The 24,903-nt window shown below is 40.4% G+C and overlaps 1 protein-coding gene across 1 annotated transcript in view; it reads left to right on the top strand.

Annotated features, from left to right (window-relative positions):
- The window catches only part of syne2b (spectrin repeat containing, nuclear envelope 2b), an 89,200-nt gene that overhangs the window by 47,495 nt on the left and 16,802 nt on the right, over window positions 1–24,903 (top strand). The window contains exons 51-69 of the mRNA XM_062995728.1: window positions 40–213; window positions 313–354; window positions 1,523–7,222; window positions 7,967–8,137; window positions 8,856–9,011; window positions 9,103–9,374; window positions 10,800–12,873; window positions 12,994–13,328; window positions 14,199–14,343; window positions 14,457–14,657; window positions 14,887–15,146; window positions 16,245–16,404; window positions 19,743–19,898; window positions 20,685–20,825; window positions 21,648–21,827; window positions 23,119–23,256; window positions 23,608–23,793; window positions 23,882–23,986; window positions 24,283–24,435. Coding sequence (XP_062851798.1) covers window positions 40–213; window positions 313–354; window positions 1,523–7,222; window positions 7,967–8,137; window positions 8,856–9,011; window positions 9,103–9,374; window positions 10,800–12,873; window positions 12,994–13,328; window positions 14,199–14,343; window positions 14,457–14,657; window positions 14,887–15,146; window positions 16,245–16,404; window positions 19,743–19,898; window positions 20,685–20,825; window positions 21,648–21,827; window positions 23,119–23,256; window positions 23,608–23,793; window positions 23,882–23,986; window positions 24,283–24,435 — 10,749 coding nt within the window. The remainder of the gene's footprint in view (window positions 1–39; window positions 214–312; window positions 355–1,522; window positions 7,223–7,966; window positions 8,138–8,855; window positions 9,012–9,102; window positions 9,375–10,799; window positions 12,874–12,993; window positions 13,329–14,198; window positions 14,344–14,456; window positions 14,658–14,886; window positions 15,147–16,244; window positions 16,405–19,742; window positions 19,899–20,684; window positions 20,826–21,647; window positions 21,828–23,118; window positions 23,257–23,607; window positions 23,794–23,881; window positions 23,987–24,282; window positions 24,436–24,903) is intronic.

Below are 24,903 nucleotides of genomic sequence, written 5' to 3'. Positions count from 1 at the left end.
AGCCAGAATTAACAGTTATATTGTGTCATTATTTTTCAGACCATGTTAGAGGAAGGTGCAAATATGCAGAAGGACCTGCAGATGGCACTATCTCATAAGCAGCTTCTTATGGACTGTCTGGGTCCAGTTCTTGCTGAGAAGTTGGACAAAGATGGAACGAGTGCATTAAACGATGCTGATTCAACAATTAATAAGCTTACACAGCAGCTGAAGGTGATTGCATTTTATTTGCTACATTTTACTGGTGTATATTATATGTCTCACTTAGTTATGAATTAAATGTTTCACTTATTCACATATTTCACTTCTCAGGATCATGCAGAGAAGAAGGAAAAGGAAGCTCAAAGCATTCAGGTAAATTGGAAAACCTGAGTGGTATTTTAAAAGACACTGTAGACAGAATATGTTTGTCCTTTCACTGTAACACTGTAAGTTAAATCTCTGGGGATGCCACAGTCATTTCAAAATTGGCATTGCGTTCTTAGCAGGATAGAAGGCCATTCAATCTCCTCTACCAATCAGAGACACACATTTAGACATCTTCAAACTCATACTAAAGGAATCCTGAAGGGTGACGGTCGCCTTGCGTAGTTGCCATTTAAAAGAGACACTGCTGTTGCAGAGGAATCATGTGTTGTAGTAGTTGTTGTGCCATATTGGAGACATCAAGAGGGTAGAAATTCTCAGTCATTAAACTGGGAGAAAATAAAGTGCAGTTTATTTCTGTTCTGTCGAGCTTACTCCCAAAAAATGTTTCACCCTTATGATAAACCAGACAAACTGAACAATTATACATACTAGTAAATTACAAGTTATAATTACAAGTTTGGTAGCCAGTCAGGCTTTGAACATGAGATATCTCAAGATAAGATATATAAGAAACTGAGATAAGATATATTTATTGTTACTGTGCAAGAACAATGAAATTTAGTTTGGAGCAAACCTGTAGGTGCTTAAATAAGGTAAACTACAAGTTAATTATCTGGCACTGTAAGCAGTTGAGGGGATGTTGCACAGAACAGTTACTGTGCTTAAGGATGGTAAAATAAATAAATATTCCTAATTTGTTAATTTTGTTAAAGATCAAGCCTATCTTAGTGATGTAATCAGCAAACTTAATAACAATGTTTGAGTGTTTGTGAAGAGAGTACAGGAGGGGGCTCAGTACACAGCCCTGTGGTACTCCAGTGTTCAGTGTAATGTAACATCAGCCTTTTTTTCTTAGGCTGGGTATTTTTACCCACTTTTACACCTACTATATGTTCCCATAATTGATAGGAATATTAAAAAAAACCAATGATCAGTTTTGGGCTGTATAAAAATCAGAAAAATCTGAAGATGTAATGTACATACACAAATAGACACATTCTTTTTTAATAAGCAGTACTTTACCTTTGCCTTACTGTACCTTTAACTTGTTAGCCTATTTCTTGTATTAAAAATGGAATACCGATGCAGTTATGTTTTGAGAAGATGCCAATTTCTATCTTTATATCTGTATTTAAAAATAATTATTTGACAGGTTTCCACTGAGGTACCAAACACTTCACTTACTACTATAAAGCCTGAACTTGATTGGGCAAAGACAGAAGATATTATTCCTGCACCAATGAACATAGACAAACAAAGTACCAGAGATAATGATACATGCTTAGTGGTTCAAACTCTGCAAAAAGAGGCTTCTATATCAGAAGAAATGACACCAAATACGGAGTATCTTACTTCAGAAGAGTCGCTGAAAACACTGGTTGTGACATCTCAGCAAGAATCAGCAGTTACTGACTTTGTCCATCAAATAAGTGACCCAACGATGGGTGAAGCTGTTTTTGTAACAGATATTGAAGGCACTCCAGTAGAACATCTCTCTGTTCCAAGAGTAGATGATCATGAAACTGAATTTAAAACAGATGATGTGCCAAAGTCAGCATCAGCCATGACTTCTAAACTACAAGAAGATGTAAGCGAATCTGCGGTTTCTGTAAGTCGTCCTATAATAAGTGAGAGTGAGCAAATTAAGATGGAACAGGATCAGGTTATAAAGATGCAGCCTATGTTGTCTGAAGAGCTACATGAGATTGATACCTTGTTAGAAGAAAGACCCATGGAAATCCCCGAATCTGAAAGTTATGAAACAAAAATTACACTAACATATGATGAGAAGACTTCTGAAAACACAACAGAACAACAAATGAATACTCATCAAACCTCTGATTTACCACCCAGAGTGCCTCCTATTACGCTTGAGTCTGAACTAGCCACACAAGTTGATGAATCTGGCATTTTTATAAACAATCAAACACCAGAACATAAAGTGTGTGACTGGATGATTGTGGAAAACAATAAAGAGCAGACTGAAGGTGAAAAGGTGCAACCTGTGTTGAGTGAAGAACTTGAGTACTATGAGACATCTGTTCAGGAGAAACCCAAAGAGTCCCTTAAATCTGAATGTCCACTGACAGAGAGTGATCAGAGTTACTTAGAATCTGCTACAGAGAAAATACTGTTTGATAAAATTACATCTGATACAAGTGAGCATTTGGATGAGGACAGTGAGGTACAAAAAAATAAAGTTGCAGAGGTAATTCTAGATATACACAAGGTACATATTCATACTAATGAGGTCTTAGATGTGTCTGTGGATACCGACAATGAGACATCACTTCTACAAGCGGAAAGTATGAATAGGCCCGTTTCAAATACTGAAGAGCCAGAAGAAACAAGAAAAGAACTTTTATCTGACAGTCAAATCTGTCTGGATAAAGAATTATTGAAAACGGCATCCACTGAAGCAGATCAGTTGCAAATCTCCAGTGAAAGCAGTGAGAAAACTCCAGAACTTGTTTCACAAATAAGTAACAACCAAATGACTACAGACATTACTCCAGGAAACAATGACCTAATTACTGCCATTGCTGAGCAAGAGGAAACCTGGACGAGAGACAGTGACCCACATGAAGCCCATAGAATATTGGAGCCACTTGTTTTAGAGCAGTGGAATGTGGATAATGGTCCTCGTGAGATCCAACTTAGATATATCATTCTGGAAAGACGCGAGGGTCTAGAGATACACGAAGAACCAAATACATGGGAGGCAACTGTGCCAACCATGGATGCTGCCACAAATGAACCAGAAGATTCAAAACCTGCAGTTACAGAAGAAGTTCGTCAAGAAGTTGATGACACACTCAAAGGAAAAGAACAATCAGAGGTCCTGAGAATATTACCAGTCAAACCACCTAGACAGAAACGAGAATCCATCACAAGTGAGAAATTAGGTTTCATTACTGAGGAGGTAGAAATAGTAGATGACAAGATAAAAACGTCAGTTGGTGAGAGCAAACCCACTCCACCTACAAGGCGACGGAAAGAAACTGATAGCTTGTTACTCAATCTAGATGTCCAGTCAGAGATGGGACATGTTCTTCCTGTTGCTTTAGGTGAACAATGCGAATATGTTGATAAAATATCACCAAATACTGAAATCCAGGTACCTGGTGCTGAGGTTCTCCCAACTCCACCAAACAGAAGACGTAAAACATTGGGAGAAGAAAACCTGCCACTTGTTGTTGATTCTCAGCCAACTCCACCAACTAGGAGACGAAAAGATAAAGGTTTTTCACCAGATCTGAAAATCCATCCAGAACTTCCAGCGGAACACCATGGAGTGGAGGAAAAATATTCTCCCGAATTGAAAGAGACCAGTGAAAAAATATCTGTTGAGCCTATTGTAAAGCTAACTCCACCTGTGAGAAGAAAAACAAGCAGAGTACAAAGTGACAGTATTTCAGTGAAATCCCTAGAAATGGAAGAGACATTGATAAAACTCACACCTCCATCAAGAAGGAGAGGCAGCAGAAATATTGACCCTATGGGCAGCAGAAGTTCTAGCATAGTTGATCTGGGGAAGACATTGATACAGGACAAAGGTAGTGAAGAGTTTCTTGTAAAACCAGCTCCACCAGTCAGACGAAAAACAAGTCAAGTAGAAATTGATGAGACACTAATGAAACCCACCCCTCCAGTAAGGAGAAGAGCTAGCAGAAATTTAGGCAAACTAAGTTATTCTGAAAGTAATTTGGCAGAATATAAATCTGTTGAGAAGCCAACTCCACCAATGAGAAGAAAGGGAAGCCAAGTAGACAGTGACATTATTTCAGTGGATTCCAAACCCAAAAAAGTGGACCAAGCATTGGTGAAACCCACACCTCCTACACGAAGGAAAGACAACAGAAATGTGACAGACTCCATTTCTGAAGAAATCGCTAGCAGTATTTATGCCAGCACTGATCTAGAGAAAAAACTGACACAAGATAAAGCTGCTGAGGAGGATCTAGGAAAACGAACTCCACCTGAAAGGCAAAAAGCAGGTCAAACTGTAACTGACCTTATTTCAGTGACTTCCAAGCCCCAAGAAATAAATGAGATGTTAGTGACACCAACATCACCAACAAGAAGGAAAGACATCAAAAAGGTTCCTGATGAAACAGACGTGGCGAGTGAGGATCTTGTAAAACCAACTCCACCAGTGAGACGAAAAGCAAGTCATATTGAAAGTGACAAAATTTTGGGGGGTTCTAAACCTCAAGAAATGGAGATGTTGGTAGAACCCACACATGGTGGAGATCTGATAATGGAAGAATCTAAAGAAATTGTCAGTGAAGTGAAAGCTGTTCTGGAAGAGCCAACTCCACCAGTGAGACAAAAAGCAATCCCAACTGAAAGTGAAACCATTTCTGATGTTTCCAAAATCCAGGAAATAAAAGACACAGTGATACCAACTCCACCAACAAGAACAAAAGAGAAGAAAAGTATTTCTGACAAAGTCTCCAAAGAAGGAACCAGCCATAGTTCAAGCAGCACTTCTTTGGAAGAGACGGTGACACAAGAAAAAGCTGTTGAGGAAGATTATGTAGAACCAACTACACCAGTAGGACAAAAAGCAAATGAAGTAGAAGGTAATGCTGTGTCAGTGGTATGTCAAGAACAAAACACGGAGGAGACATTGGTCCATCCTACATCTGATGTAATGAAAAATCGCACAATTACAAGTGATACAGGGTTTGAAGTTTCTGTGTCCCAGGTACAAGAAAGTGTGACTGAACCAACTCCACCCATAAAGGAAGAAAATGAAACAGAACAGGAGAAATTCTCTGAAGCTGTTTGTACTGAACTTAAAGATGCGCTTCATGAACCTACTCCACAAATTCAGCAAGAAGATGATAAAGCAGACCTTAAAATGGTTCAATTTGAGCTAGAAATGCCACTAAACCAGCCAACCTTACCAAGTAGCCTCACTGATGAAGACAGGACAGTGACACAAGTTGAGGCTGTTGAAGACAATTTATTAAAAGACAAATATGATCAATGTGATACCTCTTCAGTTGTCCCTGAACCCCAAGAAACAGAAACATTGGAGGATGGTATGATAAAACCATCTCTACCATTGGCCCAAAAAGTAAGCCCAGCTGAACAAGATATTTCTTCAGTCATCTCTAAACCTCAAGAAATTGAAGAGACTATGGCTAAACCTGAAATTCCAAAATCTGAAGTGCAGGACAATGTGATGGAACCAGCTCCACTAGTGAGCGAGAAGAATGATCAAACTGATCGTGAAATTGTTCCACTTGGGCAAGAGGTGCCACTAAATCAGCCAACCACACCAGGCAACCTCATTGATGATGACAGGACTGTGACACAAGTAGAAGCTGTTGAAAAGAATATAAAATGTGATACCCCTTCAGTTGTCTCTGAACCCCAAGAAACTGAAGCTTTGGAGGATGATGTAAAACCATCACAACAAATGGTCCTTTCTTCAGTCATCTCTGAACCTCAAGAAATTGAAGAGACTTTGGTTAAACCTTCTGAAATTCCAAAATCTGAGGTACAGGACAATGTGATGAAACCAGCTCCACTAGTGAGCGAGAAGAATGATCAAACTGATCTTGAAATTGTTCCACTTGAGCTAGAAGTGCCACTAAACCAGCCAACCTCACCAAGCAGCCTCATTGATGATGACAGGACTGTGACACAATTGGAATCTGTTGACAAGAATTTAATAAAACGGGAACGTGATGAATGTGATACCCCTTCAGCTGTCTCTGAACCCCAAGAAATAGAACAAACAAGCTCAGCTAATCAGGATATTTCTTCAGTCATCTCTAAATCTCAAGAAATAGAAGAGACTATGATTAAACCTTCTGAAATTCCAAAATCTGAGGTACAGGACAATGTGATGGAACCAGCTCCACTAGTGAGCGAGAAGAATGATCAAACTGATCTCAGAATTGTTCCACTTGAGCTAGAAGTGCCACCAAACCAGCCAACCTCACCAAGCAGCCTCATTGATGATGACAGGACTGTGACAAAAATAGAATCTGTAGAGAGTTCAGTAAAACGGGAACGTGACGAATGTGATACCCCCTCAGTTGTCTTTGTACTCCTAGACATAGAAGAGACTTCGGTCAAACCTGAAACTCCAAAATCAGAGGTACAGGATAATGTAATTGAACCAGCTCCACCACTGAGAGAGGAGAAGGATCAAACTGATTTAAAGATCATTCCTGTTGAGCTAGAAAAGCCACAAACAACATCTTCAGCAAGTGGTCTTGAAGAAATTGTTGAGGAGCCTCTCGCACACCTAACTCCATCTCTGATACAAAAAGATATTGAACTGGAGCATGTGAAAGCATCTGCAGTCAGTCCCACTGTTGAAGAGGATCTAGCAAAACCTACTTTGCCAGTTCAGCAAAGGAAGGATCAAACTGATGTTGAAATAATACCAGCTGAACTAGAGGAACTACAAAAAACAACATCACAATGTTGTCTTGCTGTTCTGGAGGAGTCCACAACACAAGAAGAAATTGTTGAAATACCTCTTGTACAACTAACACCACCTATTCCACAAAAAGATATTGAACTACAGCATGGTGAAGTATCTGAAACTGTATCTGCTAGCCCCATACCTGCAGAAGATCTACCTAAACCTACTCTACCAGTTTTGCAAAGTAAGGATGAAACTGATTTTGAGCTGGAACTGCTGGCATCATCTGGGAAATCATCTGAGAGTATTCAGGTCCAACAAATCAGTGAACTAGATGATGAAGTGAGCATCGAGGAGAAGACTCTCATCAGTCAGGAACAGCCTAAGAAAGAGATCTGGTCTGATGTGGATCTAAAATCCGCAGACGTTTTGGCTCAGAATAAAAGCATCAGTTTGGTTCAGGTAACAGGAAGCTGCATGCATCCCTCCACAGATGTGTCTGGCATGGAAGTCTCACCTATAGTTTGATATCTGATACCTGCATGTTTACCACAGTGGACATTTTTTTGCATTGTGGATCTTCATTTGCATAGACATTGCATCTGATCAATACATCATTCTGGTTCTGTTTTGTTTGTTTGATTGTCTTACTTGTTAATTATGACATAATTTCTGAAACTAGGGATGCCATAAATGAGACATTAATGAATAAATACACTATATGGCCAAAATGAAAAAGGGGAGAAAATGCATAAACATAATAAATAAATAAAAAACAATGAGAAAAGCTGTTTCCATACTTTTGGCCATACTGTGTAGAGTAAAATTGTGGATCATTGCATCAATACATTAACTATAACTTCATGCATGTTTTTCTGTTTGGTTTTTAATCTTCATTAATGCTTCATTGCTGTAAATCATGACTGCCTATGATGTATGTTATATATAGCAGCAGTTCTCAACCTCAAACCTGTGGACAATTTGCAGCTAGAACTTACTCATGCACCAATGTGGCCCAGCTGACCATAAAGTTGAGAACCTCTGCTGTCATTTCACACTCTCAGAGCATGTGTGTTATTATCTGAACCTGAACATTGTGTATTGTTATACAAGGAAACAAATACTTGTCATATTCATAAATTACATCATTTTATGATATTGTATTGAATTCATTTGTGTGTGTGCTGTATGTTTTTTTCCAACTAGGCTCAATTGGAAGACCAATCAAAGGCCTCTGGTCTGGATGTCTCAGCTGAAGGGAGTGAAAGTCAGTTACATCTGTTAGAGGATGAAGAGCCACGTGGTCCCACAATGAATGCAGTTTTTATCGAAATTGAAAAGATGTCTAAGAAGAGGCCAAGTAGTCTGCTAATCGAGGTAAGAAATTATGTTTTTAAGTGCTGATTGTTGTTTTAAATGGAAATATGATCTTAAATCAATAATATATGTTTTAACAATTGTTATGCCTACTTTGTCAGAGTAAGTATTGGTTAATTTATTTAGATACACGTATTATTTAGGTAGACATTCTAGGTATAGTTACTGATGGCAGCCCTGTCAAGTTGCTGTTTGTTTGCCTCTAACATTCACAACTTTACAATGTTCTACTTAGTCCTGTCTCCACCCCAGTTATAATGTACACCTTTATTAATCTCCCATGTTTCTAAGCTTTGTTTCTAGAACATTTCTGCTATTTCTGGCTAAGAAGAACCACAGATTATCATTCTCCCCCCACTACTTTATACTTTTATACCAGGGCTTAAGTCTTACAGAGAGTCGTATCACATACAGAGAGTCACATTATGCCCTTTGTGAATCATTCAACATTTATACAGGTGCCTCAATCAGAAAACAGAGGTTGCATTTCTGCAATAAAACTCTGTTGAGCTTCCACTCGAATTAATTGTGTCTGTTAGACACTCATCCAGATTGAAAGCATCGCTGAGAATTGAACTTAAGGCTATTGCATTATATCTTTAATCTACCTGAGAGTCAGCATTATCTTTTCAAATGTACTAAACTTATGTTAAAATTGGTCAAGATACACATGCACCTTGTCACCTAACTTTTTAATTTAATGTTTTTGGGACCACAGAGCAGGCTTCTTGAAGACCCCTTGGAGGTTCTTAACACCTCTGTTGCTGACCTTGAAGCTCAGTTGAACAGACTGTTGTTTCGCATTCTGAGTTGTCGCAGCCTCCCCGCCGTGCTTAACCCTATAGACATGGCTAAACAAGTAGAGGAGGCTGAGGTAAGTAACTTAGCGTTTTTTTTTAAATATATCTTTAAATTTTTGCCACTGCTTTGATTGTTTGCTTAAAATGTGTTCTTTTATGTCTCAGTGTTGTAGACAAAGTGCTCAGAAGCAGATCTCTTTCATTTCAAAGCAAAATCATGCTAATGGTGACGTCAGCCTCGTTGCCAATGGCTCAGTCCATGATCCTGAGGCTATGCAGCGATTAAGTTGCCAGTGGACTGAGGCATTATGGGATGCAACTGGGACCCTCCATTCCAAGGAGGCACAATTGCAGCTAGTTATTGACTATGATAGACAGCAGCAGAAAGCCAGAGGTACTCTTGAGAAGTTGAAAGCTGAACTGGAGTCCCTAAGGATGTGAGTATTTAGGAACATTTTTTAGACATAGATAAAGCCTATCTTAGTATGTAGGTCCACTGTCAATAAAGGGATATACCTGAGGGCACTCAGGTGCCACAGCAGTAAAACACGCTAGTACACCAGAGCTGACATGTCAAACTCGTCAGTTCGAATCTCAGCTCTACTACCGGCAGGCTGGGCACCTACACGAACAATGATTGGCTCATTCTCAGGGAGGGTGCCGAAGGGGATTCCTCAAAACTGATGCAATTATGGCCGCTCAGGTGGCGCAGCGGTAAAAGACACGCGCTGCAACCAGAGCTGGATTTCGAAGGAGCGTCGTTTCGAATCCAGCTCTGCCTTCACGGTCGAGGCTGGGCGGCTATGGACAACGATTGGCCGGTTGTCCGGGTGGGGGGCGGGACTTGAGACCGTAGGGGATGCTCTCTCAGGAACGGGGCGGTTGCGCCCTCTGCTGGCTGGTTGGTGGCGCCTGCATGGAGACGGGAGGGGGTGTGGCGGAGTGTGTGATCCTCCGTGCACAGTACTCTGCCACGCTACACTCGTCAAGTGTGGGTGATAAGACGGTCGATTGGCTGTGCACGTTTCGGAGGAGACGTGGAACGGCCTCGTCAGCCCCAATCAGGAGCAGGAATCCGCACTAATGAGAGGATGATAGATGGGACGAAATTGGACGTGCTAAAATAAAATAAAAATAATAATAAAAAATAAAAATAAAATTAAAAAATAAAAATTTAAAAAAACTGATGCAATTATGACCTCTGCTGGCTAATTGATGGCACCTGCACAGAGACAGGGGATAATGTGATTAGGGTGTGTCTCTCCGTATGCAAAGCTGTGTTAGTCACGGCTCTCCTCGGTCAGGAGAAGAGGTCAACATCAGTAGGGGGGAAGCATAGTGCAATCGGGTAATTGAATACGACTAGATTGGGAGGAAAATTGGGGGGAAAATGCAAAAAGAAATGGATATACCTGACTAGTTCCAATGTATGCAATACAAGCTTTGTGCAGCAATTCATATTGTGATATAGTTCATTTTTAAAATCTTTCGAAAATCCATTCTGGGGTGCTTGGGTGGAGCAACGTTCTAAACCACTAACACACCAGTACTGAGATCCAGTTTCAAATTTCAGCTGGATTACTGTTCAGTACACCATTGGCAGTGTCTGTGGGTTTGGATGTCGGACAGAATTGTATTGCATTGCAATTGTATCTGCTGTTAGACACTGACCTCCTAACCCTAACCAATGTCAAACAACAAATTATAAAAATAGCAATTGGCTTTCTACTCATCGGACTAAACGTTGTAAAATATTATAAATGCACAACTTCTGTATCAATTAAATTATGTTTCAAAGTGTAAAACTGATAAAAATATAAAACCAATTTCACAATGATTCTTTTTGAATTGTCTGTATAAAGGTATCCAGTTGAAAGTAGCTTTGTTGAGGAGCAGAGACTGCGCTCCTTTTTGAGGACTATGGAACAAGAGAGGACAGTTCTGGGAGAGCTTATTCAGATACATTCCCAACTATCAACCCACCTCAGCCAACCCGAGCGAGCAGAAGCAGAGTCACAACTCAGCATCATTCAGTGCAAATGGATGCAGCTACAAAAATCTACAGAGAAAAACGTACATCATGTCAGCTCTTACACAAAAGAGAGTTTCAGCCTTCTACAGGACATTGATACTTTAAAAGACCATGTAGAGAAACTTCTGAAGGTTTTCATAAGAACATCAAGGTTTTCAGTTGTTCACTGGGACAGCAAGAGGACACAAGATATGATTGAGCTCAGTGCTGACCTTACAGCTGCACAGCAAAGCTATTTTGACCTTCAGCAAAGATTTGGTGCCCTCTCTAAAGAATGTACCTTCAAGACTGAAGCCTCCAATATAGAGCAAGGCTTATGGTGTGTCAAGGATCAGCTGGATCTGCTAAGTGAGCAGTTGGCTTGCTCAGTCCCAACCAGCAGCAATCCAACCATGGCCAAAATTGTCAAAGTTGTAACGGAGGCCCTGGCCTGGGCTAAGCAGACAGGGCGTGACATTGAAAGCAGGCAACGGAAGGTGTCCCTGCTTCCAGAAGAGGTCCACAGGCAGATCAAAGATCTAAAGAAGCTCCGTTCAGAGATGAACTCTAAGCAGGCACAGTTAGAAACTCTGATAGAGGAGGTAACAGACTTGATTCCTGAGCTTGGTCAAGCTGATGTTCCTATGGTTACTTATTTTTTGGAAACATTGAAGTTTTTGTCAAAAACAACATCAGAGAAGTTAAACAAGGCCATGGAGGAGATCCAGTTAAGTCTTCAGACTCGGGAAAAGATTTCAGAGCAGATGGCACTAGTGGATTCCTGGATTCTTGGCCATCTTCTAAGGGAATCTCTGAGAAGAGAGGATTGTCAAAGCCTGAGCGCAGCAGATCTCGATAAAAGGTTACAACAAAGTCAGGATGCACTTTGCGATGCAGAAAAACAGTTTGCCGTCACAGAGGCTTTGCTGATGAAGAGTAAAGACATCGCTTCTGAGCTTAGCATCTCTGAAAACACATGGCTATATGAAAAACTCTCCAAGCTTCAGGAGGACATAAAAGGCATCATCACTTTTGAGAAAACTTGCAGTAAGGAGATTGCAAATATTTTACAGAATCAAGACTCATCAAATGAGAAAGTCACTTCCTTAGAGCAGAGCTTGAGACAAATAGTGGTAGATGTGAAAGAACATATATTCCCTGTTACTAAAAATTCTCTGTCTACTGTTGAACCAATTAAATGCATGATTGTAGAGCACAAGCACCAGGTGGAGCACGTAACTCACTGCTCAGAGGACAAGAGGAAAGAGTTGCTATGTTTGATCTCTGAGATCCACAATAGAATCAATGCCTTGGATGTTAGAGCTCAAAGTCATGAAAGGTTCCTCAGCCTTAGACAACGTGTGGAAGATCTAAAAGAAAATATTGAGCTCCAGGTCCCTAAAACTAAAGACAAAAGCACTGACAAAAAGGAATGTTATAAAATTTGTCAGTCTCTGCTTAGCCAAATTCCTCTTATTAAAGTTCTTAATCAGGAGGCATCACAAGAACTTGAAAACATCTCATCTGACCTTCACCCGTCTCAGCTGACTGCTGAACAAATGAGACTCAAACAAAATCTTGAAAGTCTCAACACCTGGGAGATGGCTATTCAAAATAACCTTCAAACGGTCGAATGGGACGTTCTTCAAGGAGTCCATTATCCCTCAGAGGAAAGAGAAGTACTTCATTTTCTGAACGAGGTGAATGGAGTGCTGGAGAAGCCTTGTGTGGTGGAGCCTAATCATGAAGCGGTTAAAAGTGAACTTAAAAAAATTCTCAATATTAAGAGGGATGTTGAAGCCAGAATGCAAGTTCTTGAAGTTCTATTAAACAAAAATGGAGTTGGACTTGAACAGGGGCCTCGAAAGTCAAAATATCTTGCAGACCTGGCAATAATGGTATTAGACAACTATGAGAAGAAAATGGTAAGACATATGCATCCCAAATGGATATTGATTTTCTTAAATTATTAAATGAATGCAGTATGTTCTGCATTTCAATTCTAATGCTGTAATTTTTATATCTGATCTTTGTCCTCTTTCCAGGAGAATCTTTCAAAAGCAAATGAGATGTTGAAAAACTATTTTAGAGCGGTTGCCAGTACCAGTCAATATCTTCAGAGGATTGAGTCAATCCTTCTCCCATCGCTATGCTCACCTAGAAGCTGTTCAGAGATGCTGAAGGACATCCTACAGACCTTATCAACTCTAGACTCAGAGTTCCAATCCCATGTCACCCAGCTTCAAGCTCTTGCTCCCTTTCACCCCTTGTTTTTAACACAGAAGATAGAAGACTTTCAACTTGCAATTCTAAGTCATCTCTTGGTTCGAGTTGCCACAGTTAAAGCCCAGGCCCAGCTCAGACTAGAAGCTTTTGAGAGGTATGTGTTGCTTATTTTTTGAGTGGTCAGCGTATGTAGATTGAACTAAGCACTTCATTTTTAGTAAATGGGTTCCTAATATGTTATTTAGAGAATGAACAGTTCTCTGTTCATGAACAGTTCGGTAGTAGTGCACCACTGCGGAGAGGTCCCCAACCTTTTTTGCACCACAAACCTGTTTCATATAAGATAAAGTTTCACTGATTGGCATAGGCGGTAATAACATTAAATTATACAACGAGCACAATAAAAAACACAAAGTGCATAACAATACTACTCACCAGTGTTGGAAAATCAGTGGGAACCCTGAGCTTTATTTTTCTCCCACCTAGGGGTGATAGGAGACAATAACACCCGAAGTGTGTTCCCTTTGTCCAGTCTACTCGTTAACTTTGTTTTGGTTGCCATCACTGCAGAAAATCCGCCTCTCAAAGATAGAATGTTGGAAATGGAAGCAGTCTTTGTATTGCTTTTGTAGCGATCTCTAATTTATAATTTTTTCTGTGCAACCCGGTAATAAATGACCCAGTGGTGAAGGACCACTGGTATAACTGACACAACTTGCAGGATGAAGTGTGGCACGGGACACAGAATGACGGTCTATATGCAGTAGGGCTGTCTGTGCTAACCTGCCATAGGTCGCTGTAAAAACATTTGGCCGATAACCTTCAAGGAATCTTAGAGAAGGGTTTTTACTGTGATGTTAGATATGGCCATTCTCAGTCAGGATTTACAGATGGGTAATTGGATAAAAAACACATTAGATTGGGAAAAAAAGGGAAATGCATAAATAGAATTTTAAAAAGATCAGTTATAGATAAGACTTACGTCTTACAGTTTTGTGTAGAAATAATATTTATCACCTGCCAGGTGTGTTAACCGCCAGAGAAACACCCGTACCTGCTATGAAGTGTTCTGCCAAAGAATCAGGGATTTGGAAACTATTTTAGCCGAGTGTGCTACTAAAAAAATCACATCTCAGAAGGACTGCTCTGACCAGCAGGAGAAACTAAAGGTAATGTAGAAAAAACACTCCATTTGTGTTTAGGCTGAACATATAAAATTGACCATTTTTGTTGTTAAAGCAAAGTGTGTGTGTGTGTGTGTGTGTTTTGTTGTTGTTTTCAGACATTGGTTGAGGAGGTAGACATCCTTCCTGGCAGACTGAAAGAACTGTCGGAATGGTGTTCAGTTCAGGGTTGTCGTGCTAACAGGGACGATGCTGTGGGCTCCCTTTGGTGTCAGGTGGCTAGACTGCGGCGATGTGCAAGAGATCTCCTAGCACACTCGGGACAGAGGGCACAGGAATGGATCAGCATCGGAAAGAGTGTCAGTCAAAAGAAAACACTTCAAATATGTTAATTGCATAAGAAATATATCAGATACATGGAAAAATTATTGGAAAAAATTATTATATAATTATACTGGGCATCACACACTTAGCCCATTCACCTACTAACAGTTCTTAGTGACCTGCCACCTGCCTCCAGTTTCATTTTCATCAACCACTCTTTCCTTGACAGAGTCTTTATTTATAATTCGCATCCTTGTTTTACAGATGGAGAAAGCCTCTATTGTGCTCAACCAATTGGAGGCTGATTTGCAGGAAAGCATCGTACAGAAGGCTACAGGGGAGGAGCTACATGATCTGCTGCAGTTTTGGACTCAGTACCAGGACAGACTGGACTGCCAGCAGCGAGCTATGTCTGCGCTGGAGTTACGTGCTGCAAGGCTAATGAGAGTCCCACCTGACCTGGAACAAGCTCCGCCCATTTCACTGTGCCAGCAACTGCAAACTATGCAAGAGCGCTATTACAGGTCAGACATCAAGGATTAATGACAGATAAATCAATGATACGTTTTTGTTCGGTTTGCCCCGTGCATGCAATGTGGATAAACCCAGCCACTGATAAACTCATTCACTGCTCAAAAGAGGCTTCAAGGAACTGGTGCAGAGGACTGGAAATCGCTTCACTGTAATTTTTGGAAGCTAAAACTATTGCACCCTACACAGCCTTTAAAAATATGATTTGTTGAACAGTGTGATGTGTCTTAGGGGAGTGGCTTGGTTACAGAATCATGTCCTTCTGCCTTGCCAATTATCAATACTAATAAGGCGCAGGTGTCTGTCAAACAAAAGAGATTGACAGCTCACACATAACTGGACCTCATACCCCACCTGCCTGCCAAACTAGGCAGTGCAGAGGGATAGAAGGCACAGGTGACCTCTCAGTTGACACATCCACATGCTGCTGTGTCTCCGGTCAAACTAGACTGCGCCTTAGGGACACTACTCAGAATGTGGAGCGGGTCTTGAACAGCTGCCAACACGTTACAAAGGTTGTAACTAACCATGCAAAGGGACACTAAAAGTAACACTAAAAGTATGTATACAATTAATGTTACAGGTTAGTGGGGTTAAGGTCAGGCTATTTGAGTTCCTCCACAACAAACTAAAGTCAAACTATGTCTAAGGTCTTTATGGACAGCCGTGGCTAATTTACACCTGGTTTTTAAAGATGGAAGAAATGATGCATAAAACTGGCTGTTGCTAATTACCTACACTAAATACTTAATGAGGTACATGTAAATGTACATAAAAGAAAGGTACATTTTGCCAGAAACAAATAGCTTATGCAGAACAATATTGTGCAGTCTCAGCTTTCAAGACACTTTAGTTACTTTAGCAGACAGTGCTTGGGCAGTTTGTTTTCATGTAAAACTGGAATCTGCTGAGTAGTTTGAATTCTAATTGGCCTTAATCTTAACAGTCATTACTATAGTAATTTGTTCTTTTATTTGAACCAACCGCTTAATTTCGGTCAATGTTGCAGCAGGTTTGGCACTAGAAACACTGAGATATGTTTAGATAAACTTTCCAAATATTATAACATCGTTGATCTGTGTGTCCTGCAGGTTAAAGGATTGCAGTACTCGGGGGCATAGGGCAGTGCAGGTGGAGATGGAGGAGAGGAAGAAGACACTTGAGGAGCTACAGAGGGTTCAGGAATGGCTTGTAGCTGCAGTGACTCTGTTAACAGACCTTGAACAAAAACCCAACACAGTAAGACTCCAGGTTGGTTCACTGTAGGAATAACAATGATCACAAGATCTGTTGATGATTGTATCCATGTATTGATAATTCGTACCGTTTCTGTATTCAAAGTTTATTTTGGGTTTTTGGACAATTTTGCATCAATTGCATCCCTAATTGGTGTGAATAAGTGATGTTAAGATCATTCAAATTTGTGGCATGGCCACATGCTTACTGATTAAATAGAACAGGGTTGTAGTTTATCATACAGCATAACACAGAGCACAGGACAGGAATTCACCCTGGACTCATTCAGTAACTCATTTACACCCAGGGGCAACTTTAGCCTATTCACCTTCTGCATGTATTTCCTTAGAGTGATTAGAGAACCCAGGAACCATGTTGCTTTAAATCACCTTCTTTACTAGCTGCACCATCTTGCCTCTGATCTTATTACTAATAACCTTTAACTAGTATTATTTCTTTAAGAAGGCTGCAACCGCATGTTGCATTGTTGGACGTTTTCAGATTATTTTGTTACTGAGATGATCCAAAGCAATCACGGCTATTAGTTTTATGTTACATGGTTACAATGAGACAGTAACGGCCACCTCGACCAGGGGAATTGTTTGGTATGAATAAGGCTCGCTCATAGAAAGGAAATCACCGTTGAGCAGAAGTTATTCCCAGGCTGCATGCCAGCTTCATTCACTCACTGTTTATCTATGTGGCTATGAGGATAATCGTCACTGTCTGTATAAGTCTAGTCCTTTGTTTATATATACAGTGTATCACAAAAGTGAGTACACCCCTCACATTTCTGCAGATATTTAAGTATATCTTTTCATGGGACAACACTGACAAAATGACACTTTGACACAATGAAAAGTAGTCTGTGTGCAGCTTATATAACAGTGTAAATTTATTCTTCCCTCAAAATAACTCAATATACAGCCATTAATGTCTAAACCACCGGCAACAAAAGTGAGTACACCCCTTAGTGAAAGTTCCTAAAGTGTCAATATTTTGTGTGGCCACCATTATTTCCCAGAACTGCCTTAACTCTCCTGGGCATGGAGTTTACCAGAGCTTCACAGGTTGCCACTGGAATGCTTTTCCACTCCTCTATGACGACATCACGGAGCTGGCGGATATTCGAGACTTTGCGCTCCTCCACCTTCCGCTTGAGGATGCCCCAAAGATGTTCTATTGGGTTTAGGTCTGGAGACATGCTTGGCCAGTCCATCACCTTTACCCTCAGCCTCTTCAATAAAGCAGTGGTCGTCTTAGAGGTGTGTTTGGGGTCATTATCATGCTGGAACACTGCCCTGCGACCCAGTTTCCGGAGGGAGGGGATCATGCTCTGCTTCAGTATTTCACAGTACATATTGGAGTTCATGTGTCCCTCAATGAAATGTAACTCCCCAACACCTGCTGCACTCATGCAGTCCCAGACCATGGCATTCCCACCACCATGCTTGACTGTAGGCATGACACACTTATCTTTGTACTCCTCACCTGATTGCCGCCACACATGCTTGAGACCATCTGAACCAAACAAATTAATCTTGGTCTCATCAGACCATAGGACATGGTTCCAGTAATCCATGTCCTTTGTTGACATGTCTTCAGCAAAGTGTTTGCGGGCTTTCTTGAGTAGAGACTTCAGAAGAGGCTTCCTTCTGGGGTGACAGCCATGCAGACCAATTTGATGTAGTGTGCGGCGTATGGTCTGAGCACTGACAGGCTGACCCCCCACCTTTTCAATCTCTGCAGCAATGCTGACAGCACTCCTGCGCCTATCTTTCAAAGACAGCAGTTGGATGTGACGCTGAGCACGTGCACTCAGCTTCTTTGGACGACCAACGCGAGGTCTTTTGTGAGTGGACCCTGCTCTTTTAAAACGCTGGATGATCTTGGCCACTGTGCTGCAGCTCAGTTTCAGGGTGTTGGCAATCTTCTTGTAGCCTTGGCCATCTTCATGTAGCGCAACAATTCGTCTTTTAAGATCCTCAGAGAGTTCTTTGCCATGAGGTGCCATGTTGGAACTTTCAGTGACCAGTATGAGAGAGTGTGAGAGCAGTACTACTAAATTGAACACACCTGCTCCCTATGCACACCTGAGACCTAGTAACACTAACAAATCACATGACATTTTGGAGGGAAAATGACAAGCAGTGCTCAATTTGGACATTTAGGGGTGTAGTCTCTTAGGGGTGTACTCACTTTTGTTGCCGGTGGTTTAGACATTAATGGCTGTATTTTGAGTTATTTTGAGGGAAGAATAAATTTACACTGTTATATAAGCTGCACACAGACTACTTTTCATTGTGTCAAAGTGTCATTTTGTCAGTGTTGTCCCATGAAAAGATATACTTAAATATCTGCAGAAATGTGAGGGGTGTACTCACTTTTGTGATACACTGTAGATATATACACAAACTTCCCATCTTTTGTTTATCCAGTGGCTCTTTAATTGCTGAGAGCTTTGTTTGATTCTGGATAAACGGTTTTAGTGTCTTGTTCGTAGCACTGACTCAGTCTCAGTCTCGAATAACTCATTACAATATGAATAGAGGGAGCTGAGTATTATTTGCTGCCTGGGCTCAAAGGTGAAGAGGGCTGATGCTTAGCAGTACAGAGAACAAGAAACAGAGAGGGATTTAGAGTGAACTGATTGAACAGCATTCATTATGGTGGTGCCGAGAGCCTGACAGAGACATGTAAACCTGGTAAGATGCACCATAATAGATTAATGCTTTTGATTGATATTTGTGTATTTAATTAATGCAGGAATCATTGTCTAGCTAAACTAGGCAAAATGCTGTACTTTTTAAATGTACTTGTTTTGCTTTGTATTTTAGGCATTCAATTGGACAATTGAAACCTGTGGTTTTATTTTAGGGTAATTGCTTATCTTTTTACTAGGAAAATCCTGAAAGTTGTGGTTTTCTTCAAGAGCTGTTTAAGTGATTATGTTACTATAAAGTAGGTTAGTAAGACGTTTATCTTGTACTGTTTGTGCACATTTGTATTTGAATAATTAAGAATAATTTAAAGGGCTGTACCAAGAGATGACAACTTCTTTTGCCAGCTTCAGTTTAAAGAAATACAAGAAAGCAATTCCAATTCCAGTGTTTGAGAGGGTGTTTTCACCAGAAAAATCTTATGGAAAGCCTCTAGGGTAGAGAAGAGGCTGTTAAGGCTGCAAGAAGGCATATTAATGCACATGGTAGTAGAATGGAATGACCAACAAGCTTATGAGCAGGTGTCCACATACTTTTGGCCATGAAAAAGTGAAGAAATCGAAGCGCAAAAGTGTTTTGTGGCACTAGTACATTTAATTGCTTAGAAGAAAAATCCTTTGATCCTCTTCGTAGGAACTTCACTCAGACCTGTGCTCCCAGAAGGTGGTGCTGCAGCACATCATGGAGAATCTAAAGGTGAAATATCAGGGTATGGACTCTTTGGTTCCTGTGGAGATTGAGGGCCCGCTACAGGAAGTCCCTGCCTTGTTACAGGCAGTAGAGAACCAGGTATGGTTTCATTTGAATTAATCTTGTTGACCTTGTCAGGCATCTGAACAGGCACAATTGTCCGTGCTTGAGTGAAGGAGGTTGACAGGGCTTCAAAATCTATTATAGTATGTTTTACATCTAATGGGCAGCTTCTTCTGTCTGCAAAAGTCCTTCACTCATCTAATTTAAAACATTAAAAATAATTAGAGACACACACATACACCAATTAGAGCTGTTAGATGAGCCACTTGCAGCTTCTGCTTTCACTGGTTTGGACCTCCTGTTGTTCCTCTGCTGGAGCTTACACCTATCAGTGCCGCTGTAACAGTGTGTGCCCCTGTTATTTCTTTAAAACATTGCCAACATCTGCTGTTTTATCACACTGACGTAATATTTTAATAGAAAACCAGTTGGAATATCACTCAAACCCAGAATCAATAAAGATCTACAGTGCTTATTCACTCAAATTAGGCTGTGGAATTAGAAGTAAGTAGAAGCGGGGGAATGGTGTAAAAATAAATAATAAGCTCTTTAATTACCAGTTCATACAGTATGTTTTGCAAAATTATTCATGCAAGAAAAGGATAAGTGACAGGCTGGTAAGGCACGGGATCAATGTTTGATTTATGGATTGTCGTCCTTTCCGGGCTGTGTTACTGCATTGTGCCCAGTGATTCTGAGGTGATCCCACCGCAACCCTCTAATGATCTGTTTATACCACAAATAAATGATAAAGATCTGTCCCTCTCTGTTGTGTTTTTATCATCGTCTTATACAATTTCTATTTTTATCTTTCTTTCTCAGGTAAAGGAGGCAGTGCAGAAGAGCGGGCCACTATATCAACTGAATGCTAAACTCTCAGAGATTAATGCAGGTCTGGAGGCAGTTCAGAACAGGCTGCTGAAAAAGTGTCCTAATGTCCAAGAGGCTGAGAATTCTCAGAAGGTCTGAATCACTTACATACTTTTAGGGATAAAAAAAACACTTCTGCACTCAGGATCAAAAGAAAATATTAACAAATGTTATTATAGTTGGTGATTAGGTAAATTATGCTAGCCTACTACCACTGGGGTCCAGGATTTGAATCCCAAGAGGTGCTATTGGCCGGTTGGGCATCACAGACATGACTGGCTATGTCTGAGAGGGTGGGGGGGATGGCCAAGGTCCCGCGATGGATTGGTGTTCTGTCCAGGGTGTGTTAGTGTGTTGCGTCCAGTGATTCTGGAAATAAACAGACCCAACCCAACCCTGACCAAGATAAGAGGTGGTAAAAAAAAAAGTTATTTTAGAACTATAATAAGAGAACTCTTTTGAACTCAGTAACATTTCCTTTGCAACATGGTGGCAAAGCTGGTAGAGTGGGTGCTTCATTTCATTAAAGGTCCAAGGAACCTGGGTTCGATCATCACCCACAGTTGTTATTTGTGAGCATTTTCTCATGAACTTGGGTTTTCCTGAGTAATCTGGTTTTCCCCTACCTTCCAAAAACATGCAGAAGGTGTTGCGTGGGGTTGAAAGCAGAATTCTGTACTGACCACTAGCGTTCCCCCACACCACACTTGTGAAATCATGTTTTTCTGGACCTGTATTTGTGTATAGGACACAATAATACTGGAACAGGAAATGACCTTTCCCAAAATGTTGCCTCAAAGTTAAAAGCATCATTATTTTATACTATTGTTTTTTACACCTGTTAGCAATAGGTGTGGCTTAAACCGAACTCAATAATTAGGTGGGGTGTCCACAACTTTGTGTTTCGCCTTGTAGTATGTGTGGGACGAGTTGGACAGCTTACACTCTCGCCTCACTGCTGTGGAAGTGGAGCTCCAGGACCTGAGTGAGGAGAAAGAGGAGATGCAGGCCTTTGCTGAGAAACTGGCACACACTCAAGAGCAGCACACACGTCTTTCCAAACAGGCTGAAAACAGGACCACTCTCCTCAGCAAGGTGCTGTTTAATCTTATATTACTTAATCTAAATCTGTGCTCTTATGGACTTAACCCTTTGATGCACAAGCTAAGCAAACCCCCTTCTAATGCACAACATGGGTCAAAAATTACCCATATTCATCCATTCAAGAATATTTTCATATGCACATTTGTCAGTTATTCATGTATTTACTGTCTTAGCTAATAAAAGCTATCTATACTAGAATATGTAAACAGCGAGCAAGCAAATAGTATTGGACATATTCAAGATTGAAGAGCCTAATCTTTGGTTGTCTTTTAAAAGATCAGTAAATATGTTTTTGACTACAAACACTTACAAATGTCAGTAGTTTCTGTCAAATTCCATAGTAAATACATAAGGGTCATTTTTGACCCATGTTGTGCATTAGAAGGGTAGTGATACAAAAATGGTTTTTATTAAAAAAGTAAAAAATATAAAACTGAAATAAGGATTTGTGATGATCAAAAACAAGTTAATTGAGGAATTCATGGAAGCTTGAATGACGAAATTAATTTATTGCAAAGATATAGAAAATAAAAACTCAGTTGGGTCACTTTTGAATGTTTTTTTTTTCCATTTTTAAATCCAGTGTCCAGGAAATTTTTATGGTTTAGTGACTGAAATTATAGGCTATAACATTTGCACTTGTTTGTGATGCACATTATTTCCACATTTTACTTGTAATCAATTTTATTCAGTGTAATTTGTAATTTTATACTAGGATGTATAGTTATGTTATTAACTTTTTATATTTAAATCAATTCCCTTACACTGTTATTCATGAATCAAATTGTGCATGAAATGTGCTTAAATAAATAAAACTGGTTCTCGAGTGGCGCACTAGCACACATCTATGGAGTGTTCGAATGTATGATTTTGAATCTTAGCAAGTCCACACAAACACAGTTGTTCGCGTTTGAGGGAGGCAAGGTTGAACAGTGTCTCTTCCCTCTGTGATATGTGATCTCCAGGATTCCTCCAGACACCTGTGCGAGTTCACATGTAGCTTCGTGTGGCTTGTCATATGTGTGCTTGAAGGCAGGGTCAGCCTAACAGTGGCTGCCTGTCGGAGCCGCAATTCTAACCAACCGACCTTCAGTGCCATAACCATGTACCCAAGTCTGACCATATTAAGCAGCTTCTCTTCTGACTTCTTGTTTTTACAATCCGTTAATACATGATCCTCATATGAAAGATGTATCAGATATGAAACTGATAAGAACTGGCCTTCCTTTGCCTTGAGCTTTGTTTTTGTTTTTTTTGTTTGACTGAAAATGTGTGTGTGTAGATGCCAGGTTGGATTCAGGAGCATGGGGAGATGGTACAGGGATCTCAAAGCTGGATTACTGAATCTCTGTCGTGGCTGAATGCATCATGTACCTACACCACTGCTAAATGCCTGGATACCCACGCTAATGCTCTACAGGTAACAGTCTCCTTGGTCATACTCCTTCACACTGTACGATTTTAATACACGTATCTCTGAAAACTGTAAGTCTGTTCCATGTGCCTTTTCATGGGGGGCAGTCAAATAAGCCCTATTTTTATGGACATATTTTTATGGAAGTCACAAGCTTAAGTTAATAATATTAATAACTAGGAATCTGAAGGCCATGCCACAAAATTGAGATTGATATTGGTCATATTTCTGAACCCATAACAAGCTAAATAAAGAAATCATTCAGCTACAGAAAATCATTCAGTTGCAGAAATATTGAAACTTCAGCGTATATAAATATCCATACAATCACAACCAATCAATGATGTTCCTCTGTAGATGGTTCTCAATGACTCAGAGCAGATCCGGAGAACGTTGCAGGGATTCGAGAGCGTGTTGAAGGACATGGCGAGTGTGTGTGATGTGCGCAGCTTACAGCAAGAGCTGAGTGAAGCAGATCAGCGTGTGGTGGACATGCAGAACAACCTGCTCGAGCTCCTAAATAAACTAGAACATGCTTCGGCTGTAAGTACCCACATACACTCACAAACAGTAGTGGTTTATACAGACACATGTTTAATGTTTGTTCTGAGATACATCACTTTCTTTACAGGAGATAGATGCTATGGAGTCTGAGCTGAAGATCATGGAGAAAGACGTGATAGAACTCAAAACAGCACTTACTTCCAAGCAGGGCATCACTCAAGACAAGTTTAAGGTGTGTATATGATCAAATATGTCACCACTGACTGATTTTTTGCACAGTTTATTCTGCTTACACATGCAATAACGTGCAAATAAATCTGCTGAGAACACCTGACTAAGTGTTTTGATTTTATTTTATTTTTTATTTTATTACCATTTTTGAACAGTCGTGGACCATGTGTTATTATGTAGGGCATAATATCTTTAAACTTGTGTAATTTTTGAATAAAACATGTCTCAGACATCATTAAATGGTTTAAATTATTTACTTTTGTGTGTGTGTGTGTGTGTGTGTGTACGTGTGCTCAGACTGCAGTAGACAGAATCGAGCTGATGAAGAGGACGGTAGATGAAATGCAGAACTGTAAGACCGGACTGGGTTTACCTGAAGGAGCAGAAAACTCTTTCACTGTGTTCAGCAAGGCTGAGCTCCTGTTGAAAAAACTACTGGAGCTAGAACAGGTACACACACACACACACACACATTTCACACTTGTTCACATGTATGTCATTGCATTAGGGATTTTATTTTGCATTTTTCCCCTTTGCTCACAATTGAGTCACGTCCAATTCTCATTACAATCCACCTTTTGCGCTGGCCTATAGAGAAACTACAGAGAATCACGCTATGCTCTATGTGTTTCTCCGCTACTCGTGTTGGTACCTCAACCAGACAGTAGTAGTCACTGTTGCATCAGCAATGAGAAAAAACACTGTCCATTCTTCATGTCCTCAGACTAGTTATATTCAATTCCTCAGCTGTATCTCCTCTACTGCTGCAGACCCCAGCCCTGACCGAGGAGGGCCGTAACTAATACACACCCCCTCTAAAACACATGTAGTAGCCAATGGTTTCTTTTCACTTGCATAGGACTGGTTCACACAGGGATCACTATAGCGTATCAATACACACTGACCTTCATTATTCAC

Source organism: Trichomycterus rosablanca, chromosome 5 (assembly GCF_030014385.1).
Source record: "Trichomycterus rosablanca isolate fTriRos1 chromosome 5, fTriRos1.hap1, whole genome shotgun sequence".
NCBI classification, from domain to species: domain Eukaryota; kingdom Metazoa; phylum Chordata; class Actinopteri; order Siluriformes; family Trichomycteridae; genus Trichomycterus; species Trichomycterus rosablanca.
Note: the sequence above shows the minus strand (reverse complement) of the source record. Positions and strands in the feature narration are given on the sequence as shown.